Source organism: Sus scrofa, chromosome 3 (assembly GCF_000003025.6).
Source record: "Sus scrofa isolate TJ Tabasco breed Duroc chromosome 3, Sscrofa11.1, whole genome shotgun sequence".
Taxonomy (NCBI): Eukaryota; Metazoa; Chordata; class Mammalia; order Artiodactyla; family Suidae; genus Sus; species Sus scrofa.
The window spans coordinates 15,407,364-15,420,899 of record NC_010445.4 but is presented as its reverse complement, the minus strand read 5'-3'; the positions used below and the strand labels follow the sequence as shown (position 1 = coordinate 15,420,899).

The window sequence follows — 13,536 nt, the reverse complement described above, 5'->3', positions numbered from 1 at the left end:
TTCAGAGACAAAGGGGAGGTGAGTCCTGTGCTAAAGATTAAAGAGGACTAAGGAAGTGGAAGAGATGCTGGCAACAGTCTCTTTTTCACCCAGGCGGCAGCTACAGGGATTTTGGCTTTATACTGCTAATGCCGCACGTGTTGGGTTTATGCATATTGTATGTGTGCTGTATTTCATATAAATAATGCTTAAAGAAAAAAAAAAGATGAGTAAAAGTGAACTAGGGAGCGGTGGCTTTTCAGGATGGCCTCACACAGAATTCTGAGCAAGAGCTGGTGGCTAATGTCTCTGGACACACTGAAGTGCTTTTGCATTGGAAAGACAAGGTCTTACACATGTAAGAGGTCCCAAGTATTGTCACATCTTTCTTTTTTTTCCTTTTTATTGACGTAGAGTTAATTTCCAACATTGGGTTAGTTTCTGGTGTGCGGCAAAGTGATTCAGCTATACATACATATATTCTTTTTCGTATTATTTTCCTTTGTAGTTTATTACAGGATATAGATATCCCTGTGCTAGGGAGTAGGACCTTGTTATTTATTTTATATATAGGAGTCAGTATCTGCTAATCTCAAACTCCTAATGTACTCTCCCTGCATATCTTTCTTTAGAAATTAAGACATTCAGGCTAAGAGAGAATAGAAATGTGTGAATCTAAGAAACGTGACTTATTATCTAAGTGGGCCTGGGCCCCAGCACTGGTTGTAGGGTGAGACAGAAAGGCAAGGCTGACCCGGGGGCTCAGAGGTGTCTGCTTCCTTCTGCCTCTGTGCTGGGGAATGGTGGCATAAAGAACCAGCAGTGGTGAGCGTTAGGATGCTACTGCCTGAATAATGGTCAGTTCCGTCTTGAACTGAACTGGACCAAAAAGTTATTCTTCAAGAAGGTGTAAAATGCCAATAAAATATTGTAATGTTTGGCTCTAGAATGCCACGCCATGTTAACAAAGACCGAAAGGAAACACCAAGTGACGAGGAGGTCCGTAAAAGCATTTGTTTTATGTGCCCCTTCATTTTGGAGAATCAGAGATTATTATTATTTTTAAATGATAGGCTAGCAAAATGTCATTAAGAACAAGACATATACAGTTCACAGGGCTAGACAGCTTTTTTTTTTTTCTTTTGCTTTTTTTGCTTTTCAGGGCTGCACCTGCAGCATATGGAGGTTCCCAGGCTAGGGGTCTAATTGGAGCTGTAGCCGCCGGCCTACACCACAGCCACAGCAATGCCAGATCCGAGGCGCATCCGCAACCTACACCACAGCTCATGGCAACGCCAGATCCTTAACCCACTGAGCGAGGCCAGGGATCGAACCTGAAACCTCATGGTTCCTAGTCGGATTTGTTTCCACTGCACCACGATGGGAACTCCTAGAAAGCTTTCAAAACACCCCCAAAGAAGCTAGCTTAAAAACCAGAAAAGAGCAAGGAACACTAAAACCAGAAACATTCACTGGCCTGGGGAAATATTCTCAAACAGAATTGTCCCCGAAAAACAAAGGATAGAAAGTATGCCTATAGCATGATAGCCATCCTGCCTTCTTTCTCCCACTGCTCTGGGCTCTGGGCATAGTGAAAAGAACCCATAGAAGTGAGTGTTAAAAATAGAAGTATCTAGGAGTTCCTACTGTGGCTCAGTGGATTAAAATCCTGACATAGTCTCTGAGAGGATGTGGGTTGGAACCCTGGCCTCGCTCAATGGGTTAAGGATCCAGTATTGCTGTGGCTGTGGCATAGGCCTGCAGCTGCAGCTCAGATTCTACCCCTAGCCCAGGAACTTCCATGGGCTGCAGGTGCACCCTAAAAAAAAAAAAATAGAGTTGTCTAATTAATGCTAGACTTTGTTACAAACTAAGTTTGATTCAGTTTGATTTTCATTTAATCCTGTAGTCCATCAGAAATATATTTCAGTATATGGTGAGCTCAACGAGTGGAGAAAGAATAAAAGAAGCCAAAGACCTAAAATGTTAACATTGGTCATAGCTGGGAAATGGGATTTGCAGTAGCTTTTGTTTTCATCTTTATATTTTCTGTGTAATGTATATATGGAATTTCTTACTGGAAAACATAGCAAAATTTGCAAAAACAAAAGGCTTCCTACCTCCCCAAACCAGATTATGATCTCTATGTTACCTCCAAGGCCATGCCATCTTTCATCTCCCGAGATGTCATTTACTCTGTGCTCATGTGAATGGCAGTCCCTGGAGTTGTGCAGTGCACAGCCTGTGGAACTGTGCCCTGGCCTTCTTCTAGCAATTTCCCACTTTAATCCTGTCTCTTTTCATAACTATTTTTCTTTTAACTATAAAATTATCACATAAACATTAGTGATAATTGGGAAAATACGACAAAATACCCACATAAAAATTGCCTGTCCCACTATGTAGAACATGTCACCAGGCTGTTTTCTTACTTGCTTCCAATCTGAAACAGTAGCTAATCTAATTTTTTAATCCAGATTTTTTCCTCATAAGCATTATATTATGATGTTTTTCTCACATCATTAAACTTTTGTATATACCTTTCGAAATGGCTGCAAAATATTTCAAACCATTAACACAGTATATTTAACTAAACTTGAAGTTAAATTCAGATTTTTAAAGGAAGAAAAACAAATCCCTGAGATGAACAATTTCACTCTCAAATCATTGTCCTCATTTCAGCTTATTTACTTAGGATAAGAATGGAGAGGAAAGTGTGACTATCATTAAGCCTTTTAATACATGTGGTTCAAATTGCTTTTTAAAAAGCTTGTTTCGGAGTTCCCGTCGTGGCGCAGTGGTTAACGAATCCGACTAGGAACCATGAGGTTGCGGGTTCGGTCCCTGCCCTTGCTCAGTGGGTTAACGATCCGGCATTGCCGTGAGCTGTGGTGTAGGTTGCAGACGCGGCTCGGATCCCGCGTTGCTGTGGCTCTGGCGTAGGCCGGTGGCTGCAGCTCCGATTAGACCCCTAGCCTGGGAACCTCCATATGCCGCAGGGGCGGCCCAAGAAATAGCAAAAAGACAAAAAAAAAAAAAAAAAAAAAAAAAAAAAAGCTTGTTTCAATTTGCACTCTCACCAGAGGATCCGTGGTTTTTCATATTACCAAGACTTTGCTGGAAAAGTAATAACATACATTCCAAAAATGAATCTTTGTTCAGTTGGTATAAAGGGAAAAAAGCTACCTCAATGTATCTTACATTGTGTTTTAATTTCTTCGATTATGGAATCAATAAATTTCACCTATTTTTCCTTGGGGATGTTTTATTTTCTTATTTAAGTCAAAATTTTTATTTAAGTCAATTTGCAGAGTTCACGACACATTAATGGCATTATCCATTCATCTGGAGTACTTCTGACATACACATTTCCAGCTTGGCAGATTATTTCTCCATTCAGTTGATATACGGATTATTTTAATATTTATGAGCTCATATCAGATATCGTTTCCCTTTGCATTTTCTTCCATGGCTTTCATTCTTAGAAAGCCCTTCCCCTTTCAGAGTTCAGATGCATATCTATTTCTGTGTGGTTCAATGACGGTTTCTTTGTTTTAATGCTATAGTCCGTCTGAAATATACTTTGGGATACGGTATGCTGTAAGAACGAAATGGTTTTTCTTTTCCAGAGAGCTGGGCAATTTACTCAACTGTCTTACGAATAATCCATTCTCTGCCCACAGGTTTTCGATGCCTCCTTTATATTTGATCTTTGAAAAACAAAAACAAACACAAAGAAACCTGCTTTTCTTTTGAAGACAAGGCAGTCTGGACCTGTTAGTAGCCAGGAGGATGTGCCAGGTGCTGTTCTCAGAACTCTAAGTACGGCAGCTCATTTCCTCTTCCCATGCGCCCCATGCAGAGGGTACTTTCACACGCCCATTTTACAGACGAGGGGGCAGCAGCAGAAAGGAGCCAGGAAGACTGGAACCCAGCAGGCTGGCTCCAGAATCTTGATGCCTCCCCTCACCACGACACGCACTGCCCCTGCTGGAAGCAAGCTCCCCACCCAGATTGCAGCGCGGAAGGGACGCCTCGCCTGCACCTTAATGATGTCACCGGGGGCTGATTTATTTCCTACAAAAGGCGTCTGGCCTAAGATAGAAAAATCCACAACTTGTAGAAAAAGGAAATGCTCTAAGTCCAAGAGAATTTTTTTAGCTTCAGTTTGATGGTCCCAGAGGGTTCCAGGCAGCCCTGGGAAAAAATCCAAATGCCAGAGCTAGTAGAGCATCTTGGGTGGGTCCAGACCACCCGGCTCCCTGCGCCCTGGCCTGATTCTGTGCCACTGATAAGTCTAAACACACACGCCGCGAGGAAAGAACAGGGCAGATGCCCAAGTGCTTATTCACAGCCATGCTCTCAGCAGCGGCCCTTAACGGTATTTTAAAAAAGGGAAACGACAGCAATGTCTGTGATTTCAAGCAAAACACAGTGTTCACAAAAGGTACCACCTTATCCCTCCATTAATAATGCTGCAGAAAAAGGCTTAATGACCCAGGAAAATATTCTCCATTCAATATCAGTAACATTTCACGTTATTAGGCATGGTGGACAGCCTGGTTTTAGTTTGTGTTCCCATTGTGACTCAGAGGGTGAGGGACCCAAAGTTGTCTCTCTGAGGATGCTGGCTCAATCCCTGGCCTTGCTCAGTCAGTTAAGGATCCTGTGTTGCCACAGCTGTGGGGTAGGTCACAGGTGTGGCTCAGATGTGGCGTTGCTGTGGCTGGGGCACAGGCCTCAGCTGCAGCTCCAATTCGATCCCTGGCCCCGGAACTTCCATATGCCGCAGGTGTGACTGTAAAAAGAAAAAAATATGTGTACACAGAATCTATGTCTGTATGAATACACAGAGACGTGTATATGAAAATAACATATGTGTATATAAAAAATATATATATTTTTAGCAAAAGGAAATATGCACGCAGTAAAGAAAACCATGCATCAAAATGCATACATTATCTTTGGAATTAGAATGCGTATGTCTAATCCTGGCTTCGTGAATTATGTGAGACCTTAGATGAGGTATATAAGGTCTCGAATTTCAGTGCTCTTATCAATAAAATGGAAACAACACCTCTTAAAGGGAGGGTGAAATGAATTCAAATGTGAAAGGCACTTAGGGTGCCAGAACATCGAAAATCTTCATTGCTATTATTGCTATTTTCTAAAATGCAGATTTATGGAGCTCCCACGTGGCACAACAGGATTGGAGGCATCTTGGGAGTGCTGGGACGTGGGTTCGATCCCTGGCCAGGCACAGTGGGTTAAGGATCCTGTGTTGCCACAGTTTCAGCTTAGGTTGAGACTGTGGCTCAATCTGATCCCTGGTCCGGGAGCTCCATATGCTTCGGGGCAGCCAAAAATGAAAAAAAAAAAAAATGCAGATTGATGGCACTTGTGCTAAAAGTCAGTCTGTTTTAATATTCAGAAAGGTGACATAATCTCATCATAGGAATTCTGAGAAGGCCATCTGTATCCTTTTATTTGGCACGAAATGACCCTGGTCCATGGCACCGGGCGGGGGACAGACAGTTCTAGTCTCCGCCTCTCTTTGTACCCAACTTCCTGCTCAGTGTCCCACCTACAGGTCCCAGGGGACCTCAAAATCAAAATGTCCTAAACAGAGCTCACGGTCCAGTTCTCATGTCCTGTACCCTCACTGTAATATTTATTACATGCATCACCCCCCATAATTGTCAAGACCTGACTCATCACTGAAGAAATGAATCAATGAATGAGCGAATGACTCTGTTCCTTGCTTTCCCCAGCAAAGCCACCCCCAGCCCACTGCACAGGCACCCAAGCCGAGAGCATGTGGGGTCTTAATTAATTACCTCCCCGTAGGCAATGGTGTTATTGTATCTTCTCATTTCTGGGTAGACGTGGTCCAGGTACCACTGGAAATTCTTACACTTTAAACTTTTCCTTAAGGCTCTTCTCTCGGAGACATCGCCAATGTCAATTCCTGGATTCTGAAAGTAAGCACAGGGCATCCGTGAAGGGGAGGCTCTGGTCAGACAGGAGGACAGGCAGTGTCACCTTCAGAGGGAAATCTGAAGCCCTCTTTGATCATCTAGCCTTGAGCTGGACACCCCCAAAGGCAGCTTCCTCACCATCTGCAAAGGGATCCCGCTGACAATGACAACCTGCGGTCCCATCTCCTCCATGTCTCCCATTCCTCCAGTGACTCTCAGACCCAATTATCAGAGGAATTATTTGATTAAGATGAGACAATAAATGCCTATAACCACCTCCAGTCTTTCTTTTCTGTACACGTGTAATTCCCACCCCACCCCCCCCTTTGCGGGCTCTTTGTGAAGTTCATTATATGCAGATGTGAAAATAATTTTCCATTGCAAAGCTTGTAATGATGTTCTAATGAATAATTCACTCTGCTTTTACAGAAATGAACCTGTAATGGGCTGCTGTGTGCTGACAGGGGAAAATAAAGTAGCTGAAATATGACTCCACCGACTCAGCCACAAGATGGCTATGACCCAGTGGAGACAGGAGGCGCTCCGCCACGGCGGGCAGCCAAGCGGCGACTTGGAGCAGGACGAACGAGCAGACTCTCAATGATTTCCCTAAGATTTCCTCTTCGGCAGCCAAACAGTGATTTTGAAAAGAAACGTTCCTTTAAATGTCAAACTTATTAAAATTCAACGGCAAAACCTGGGCGGTGATATTTAACTCTTTGCTTTAATATACTTAGCATGATTAATGAGGCCGGTCATCGGGGACAATGGTAGGGAGCTCTGGCATTGGGACGCAGAGGTTGTTTGGAAAGGGAGAGATCACAGGGCCCTCAGTGCCGATGACCCTGCGTCACGCCCCCGTCCTAGATCACAATTCTCATCGGCAGATAAGAAAAACAACGCCTGGTCCACGGACGTCAGTCACAGGGCTGTGGGCGGAGTTGAATGAAGACGCCGCCCAGCCCTGAGCTGAATGCAGGACCTTAAGCAAGTCACTTTAACTTGCCCGGGCTTTGGCTTACCCATCTGTAAAATGGACATCACAATAGGTTCATACCAAGCTAGCATTTATAGAGCACTGGATATTTGTTATGCTCTGTTTTAAGCCTCATTCTCATCGTCCCGGGAGCCCTGTGAGATCAAGGTTAACAGTCTCTGTGTTAAAGATGAGGAAACTGGGGCAGGTAGGAACTTTGAGGTTGTTATGAGGGCTAATGGAGATGTTGCAAATCAGAAACTTAGCAAGTGGCTGAGACGGTGTAGGAGCTCAGCAAAGCTTGCCCATCTACAATAATGTGGAAAATTACTTACGGTTTAACAGCTATAACGTGCTGTGTGGCCACCGGGGGGTTGCCAGGGCTTTAGAACATTATTTCAATAATTCTAACAGGGAGGATATGAAATTCTTCACTTTCATCCTCTTTATCCACAAACCTGCACCTATTCAACTGCATTTCTGATGTCCTGGGCTCCAGCCTCCTGAAAGGCTGAGGCTGCTGTTTCTCAGTGGGAACAACTCAGTGCCTTGACACCTACATATGCTCTGGCTGCACAGATTAAACCCAACTGTGGCTGAGGGTCCCGGTGGCCTCCCGTGCTTTGGAGGGCAGAAAAGGGCTCACCAGCTTTCCCACATCCTGTGCCAGGACTGCTCTGCGTACATCACAGGCACTGAGCTTTGTACTTTAGTACTTAGATTAAGTACTTCAGATTTAGTTCTCACAATGACCTGGGAAGGAGGACCTGCTATAGAGATGATAAGGAGGCTTGTCCAAGATGTCATAACTGTAAGGGACAAAGATTCCAATGGAGCCAGGGCACAACCACTGGGCAGTCCTCCTGGGGGGCTGTAGTAACTCGGGAATTTCCCTAGATTATACTCTGGACAGAATATGGAGGAGAACTGAAGAGCCATATAAACAAGGATTCAGCATATTCTAGGGACATACATCATGAGGCAGCTGTATCTCCACGGAGGGGACACTGTGAGAGCAGATGACGGGATCTGGTGCCAAAAACTTGGGGCAAGGATCTTTCGGACACAGTGTACATACAGGAGCAGGGTGTCAAGATTAATATAATGAGACTGGAATTGACACACTAAGACTCTTTTAATCTTTATACATGGATTTAGAGACTTCCACTGTGCCAGTCCTCATGTAAAGCAGGGGTTCTAAGATCTGGAGATCTATGAGTCACCCTAAAGTGCATTTACGATTTTTCAAGGGTGAGCATCCTTCTGGGGAGGAACCATTAGCTTAGTAAAGGGAACAGTGACCTGTCAAACATAGGGTCACTGTTCTAGGGTGATAGGGAAGGGCTGTTGCACCTTACCTCCAGGGGCAAATTCCACGCTATGTACACGTGAGACTTGTAATCGTCCATCCAGACCTCAGCAACCCGGAGGGCATTCCTCTTGGTGTAGAAGCCAATGTTGCTGTTGTATGGCTTCTTCTTCCGCTCAATGTGGGCCACCCGTGAGCAAGGCAGGACCTCCATGCTGCCCCCGCAGAGCCATACCTGGGGGTGCAAGAGTCTCATCAGCCTGACAGAGAAATGCCCAGAGGCTACCACTCCTTTCCCCAGGCTCAAAAGCAAGGGGCAGGAGACAGCCTGAGTGAGAAATGTATTTCAAAATAGAAAGCCCTGAGATTTCAGAGTTGGTTTGTTACTGCAGCAGAGCCTAACCTAACCTAACTAAAACAGGAAGAAAAAAGGTTTGGGGGATTTTTTTTTTTTTTATAGAGACAGCAGCTCAGGATATTAAAATTCAGCTCTTCCTAAGAGAGGTCCATAAATCTGAGTTGCTCCTGGTGACATGTAAGTTTTCTTAAGTTTGCAATAGTGTACAACTGGTACCTATGAAGGTTTTCTTTCCCACCTGGCTGAAGTTGTGCCCTTCAGGGCTCTAATGGAAAATTCAAACTAAAAAAAGATCATCTTTATTATTCATATCCATACAAAGTGTGCAATGGTCGAATTCTGTATTGTTAATATTTTATGTTTTGGCATCCTAAGAGCATAGACGCCTGGCCTTCTGGAAGCATCTGCTCCAACACCATCATGGACGAGTGGCATTTGTTGCTGGGATATTTAAGAGGAAGGTTGAAATGTCCTTTGCCTGTTTAAGGGATGCAAAAGCCCACGGAAGTGACACTTGCCATCCTCTGCGGGAGTACTTTAGGGTTCCAGGCTTTAGGTGAGCATCCTTCTGGGGAGGAACCATTAGCTTAGTAAAGGGAACAGTGACCTGTCAAACATAGGGTCACTGTTCTAGGGTGATAGGGAAGGGCTGTTGCACCTTACCTCCAGGGGCAAATTCCACGCTATGTACACGTGAGACTTGTAATCGTCCATCCAGACCTCAGCAACCCGGAGGGGAGCAGGACCATCCAACAACTCTTGGTCCCAGAGGAGAGCAGGACCATCCAACAACTCTTGGTCCCAGGCAGGACAAATAAAGCATTTCTATTGTCAGGAAGGACTAATTTGTGAAAATGAAGTTCCTGGTGAGGAGCAGAGGATAGGGACACAGAGAGGTCTCAGGGACCTGTGTGACTGTCCTGTATACTCTCCACAAATGAGTATATTCACCTTGTTCCTGAGAGTACATGAGAGCTGGTAAGCTGACTCGGGTTACACAGTGTGTCCTCATCCTACCCCTTGCCACTTGTAACTACTGTACTTCAGTTTCCCAAACTCCCTCCATGAGGATACTGGGACCCTCTTGAGTGTTTGCACACCTCCTCTGGGCCTTTACTGATTCATACATGTGTGCGTGTGTGTGTGCGCATGTGTGTGCGTGATTTCTATTTCCCAACTCTGACCACACCACAAGAAAATGATACAGATGGAAAATTCTCCCCATAACTGAGAATTCTCATCTTGCTTGCTTCTTTAAGGATGAGAGATAGATAGACAATGGGTGGTCCAGCCTCACTGGATTTGTGACCTGACAGCAACTAGGAACCCTCATGAGTTGGGACAGACCCAGCTGCTGGCAGTGGAAGGAAGCCAAGTCAGGGAAGCAAAATATGGCAATAAGCCTGCAAGGGGAATAGGAGCAAAAGAGACCTTACAGGTAAAAGAAGGAGGTTGAATTTCAGGAATGGGCAAGATATAAAGACACAGAGTTCCACAGGTATGTGGCCCTGGACTGTTTCCAGATTCTGAGAATGAATGGGGAGACATCTCATGTTCACAGATTACAAAACTGAATATTATGTTAGCAATACTTCCCACATTGATTTAATTTTTTTTTTCTTTTAGGGCAGCACCTGCAGCATATGCAAGTTCCCAGGCCAGGGGCTGAATTGGAGCTGCAGCTGCCCACCTATGCCACAGCCACGGCAACTTCAGATCTGAGCCACATGTGTGACCTACACCATAGCTCATGGCAACCCTGGATCCTTAACCCACTGAGTGAGGCCAGGGATCGAACCCTCATCCTCAGGGACACTAGCCGGGTTCTCAACCTGCTGAGCCATGATGGGAACTCCTGATTTTAATATTTAACACAATCCTTATCAAAACCTCAAATGGCTTCTCTGCAGAAATGAACAAACTAAAATGCAAATGGATACACAAGGGACCCCAAATAACCTTGAAAAGAACAAATTTGGAGGTCTTCCACTTCTGACCTCAAAATGTACCACAAAATCACCATAGTCAAGACCATGTGGTACCAGCATAAGGACAGCCATACAGATCAATAGGTAGAATTGAGAGTCCAGAAAAACACCCTCACTTTCATGATTAATGTCAAGACAATTCGGGGGGGTGGGTGGAGAAGAGTCTTTATAACAAATGGTGCTGGGACAACATGCAAAACAATGACTTTGGACCAGTACTTCACAGTAAGTACAAAAACTACCTCGAAATGGATCAAAGGAATTCCTGCTGTGAATGTGACACAATGGGTTGAGAATCTGACTGCAGCAGCTGGGGTTGCAGCAGAGGCACGAGTTCAATACCTGGCCAGCACAGTGGGCTAAAGCATCTGGTGTTGCCACAGCTGTGCCATAGGTCGCAGCTACGGCTTGGATTCAATCCCTGGCCTGGGAACTTCCGTATGTTGCGGGTGGCCATATATATACAAAATGTATCAAAGACCTAAACGTAAGGGCCCAAACTACAGAACTCTTAGAAGAAAACATAAAGGTACATTTTCACGACCTAGGATGAGACAAAGGTTCATCCACTGATGAATGGGTAAATAAAAATATGGTAGATCCATACAATGGAAAATTAATTGGCAGTAAAAATACAATAGAGACCCATGCTATAACATGGCTGAAAACACTGTGTAAGTACAGGAGGCCAGTGAAAAAGGACAATATATAGTGTGATTCCATTTATATGAAAGGTCCAGTGAAAGAAAGACAGAGGCAGGAAGTAAATGGAGGGCTGCCGAGGGCTGCAGGTAAGGTAAGAAGAATAGAGTGACTGCTAGTAGGTATGGGGTTTCCTTTTAGGGTGATAAAAATCTTGTAATACTGATTGGGGTGACTACTGCACAACTCTTTGCATATACCAAAACCCACTGAATTGTACACTTAAAATGGGTGAGTGATAACAGTACATGAGTATCTCAACAAAGCTGACAAAAACAGACAGAGATGGAGAAAAGAAGGTTCGAGGGATGGAAACTGGTCTGGGGAGGCTCAGGAGGACTGTGAAAGCGAAGCAGAGCTCCCTGTGGACCAGTTACCAAGCAAGGATCTCACATGCAGGCGTACCGGGGTGGGGTGGGGTGGGGTGGGGTGGGGGAGGGGGGCTCAGCAAAAGCCAGAAACCCAGTCCCAGGAATGGAGTTGCTGGGTGGGGCCAGAACCTGCAGCCTGACTGACCCGGTGTCAAGTCCTCTGTAAGCAGTCCAGACCAAGATCAAGGTTGCTTCAAAGCCAGGCTCACCAGAGGGCTCAAGTGGCCTTGGCTGTGAGCAGGTGGGTGAGAGGGCAGAGGATTCCTTGCCTCCTAAGTAAGAGGGGGTGGTGGGCGGCGTACCAGGCTGGAGGCAAGGCGGCACCACACCACTGTCCTGTGGGGCAAGGACACTGGCTTCCTTGGCCATGTGACAGCAACTCAGCTCTTTCTGTACCATCTGGGCAGGGGTGAGAGGCTCTCTGACTGCTTGGTATCTAGTGGGTACACCCCGCTGCCGGGCCCAGCAAACCCAGGGTGAGGTACCAGGGTTGGTGCTGGCCCAGATGCTGGTAACACTGTCACAGACCCTCTTCACCCGGGTCCCGTTCCCGTCACTGTCCTGTGTCATCGTCCTGTGCCAAAGTCTACACTTCAGCCTGTCACTTCCAGTGACTCAGACCGGATGTGGGGGTCATAGGGTGAGCAATGAGCACAACTTGTGTGAGACAGAAAATGCCATCCCCGGACACTCAGGCTGCAAACCGCCCTGGAAATATCAGGCAGAAAAGGCAATGCAAGCAGGAAAAAAAGAACAAGAAAAATGTACACAAACACCAGTGGGGGAGTTCCCATTAACATCCATGAGGTTGCGGGTTTGATCCCTGGCCTTGCTCAGTGGGTTAAGGATCCGGCATTGCCGTGAGCTGTGGAGTAGGTCACAGATTCGGCTCAGATCTGGTGTTGTTGTGGCTGTGGTGTAGGCTGGCAGCTGCAGCTCTGATTCGACCTCTAGCCTGGGAAACTCCATATGCCACAGGTGCAGTCATACAAAGAGAAAACAACAACAACAACAAAAAATAACAATAACAAAAAATGCCCAAACACCAGCGGGCTTGGAAGGAACTGAGCCCAGTCTCTTGGGTGCTGAGGGACAGTCCCAGTCCTAAAGCAGGTTCTAGGAGCTTCTCGCTGCCCTGTCCTTTCCTGTCCTCCACTTCTACAGCCCCCACCGCCTGCTCCAGACCCTGGGACCAGCCACGTAGCTCCAACCAATCACCAAACACCAACTTCCTCATTAAATCCTCACAGATGAGGAAACGGAGGGTCTGAGAAGTTAAGCTGTAAAGAAACCACAGTCGGTGCTGGGGGAGCCAGAACCACCATCCTAGCCACCTGTCATATCGAGTGGCCAGTCCTTACGGGGCGTGCACTGCAGCTCGGACCCCTCCCACCCAGAGAGGGCTGACCTGCCACGGCGGGCCCTCCAGCCCTCCTCAGCACAGCTTGCCCCTCCCTCAGGGTTCCTGGCCAGCACCTCTGACCTCACAGCTGCCGGGGTGAGCAAGGGGAGCACATGGCCAGCGGAAGCTCATACATATGCATGAATGTGTCCAGGAAGGGGGCACAAAATAAAGAAAAAAAAATGGAAATAGTCCAGAAGACACAACATGGCAGGCAGAGAAAGGAAAGCAGGTTGACCAAAGGCCTTGTGTATTTATTTGGCCACCCCGAGGCGTATGGAAGTTCCCGAGCCATGGATAGAACCTGCGCTACAGCAGTGATATAACGCTGGATCCTTAACCCACTGGGCTGCCAGGGAGCTCCACCAAAGGCCTTTCTTATTGGACTCAATGCCAGGAAGACCTGAGTCTCTCCAGCTTCTCCCACCAACCACCCTCATGTGCTTGTAGGAACGCTGTTTCTTGGCAGTCGG

The 13,536-nt window shown here is 46.1% G+C and overlaps 1 protein-coding gene across 1 annotated transcript in view; it reads right to left on the bottom strand.

The window, feature by feature from the left end:
- Positions 1-13,536, bottom strand: part of GALNT17 (polypeptide N-acetylgalactosaminyltransferase 17) — a 424,276-nt gene that overhangs the window by 29,726 nt on the left and 381,014 nt on the right. The window contains 2 exon segments of the mRNA XM_021086349.1: positions 5,817-5,954; positions 8,292-8,477. Coding sequence (XP_020942008.1) covers positions 5,817-5,954; positions 8,292-8,477 — 324 coding nt within the window.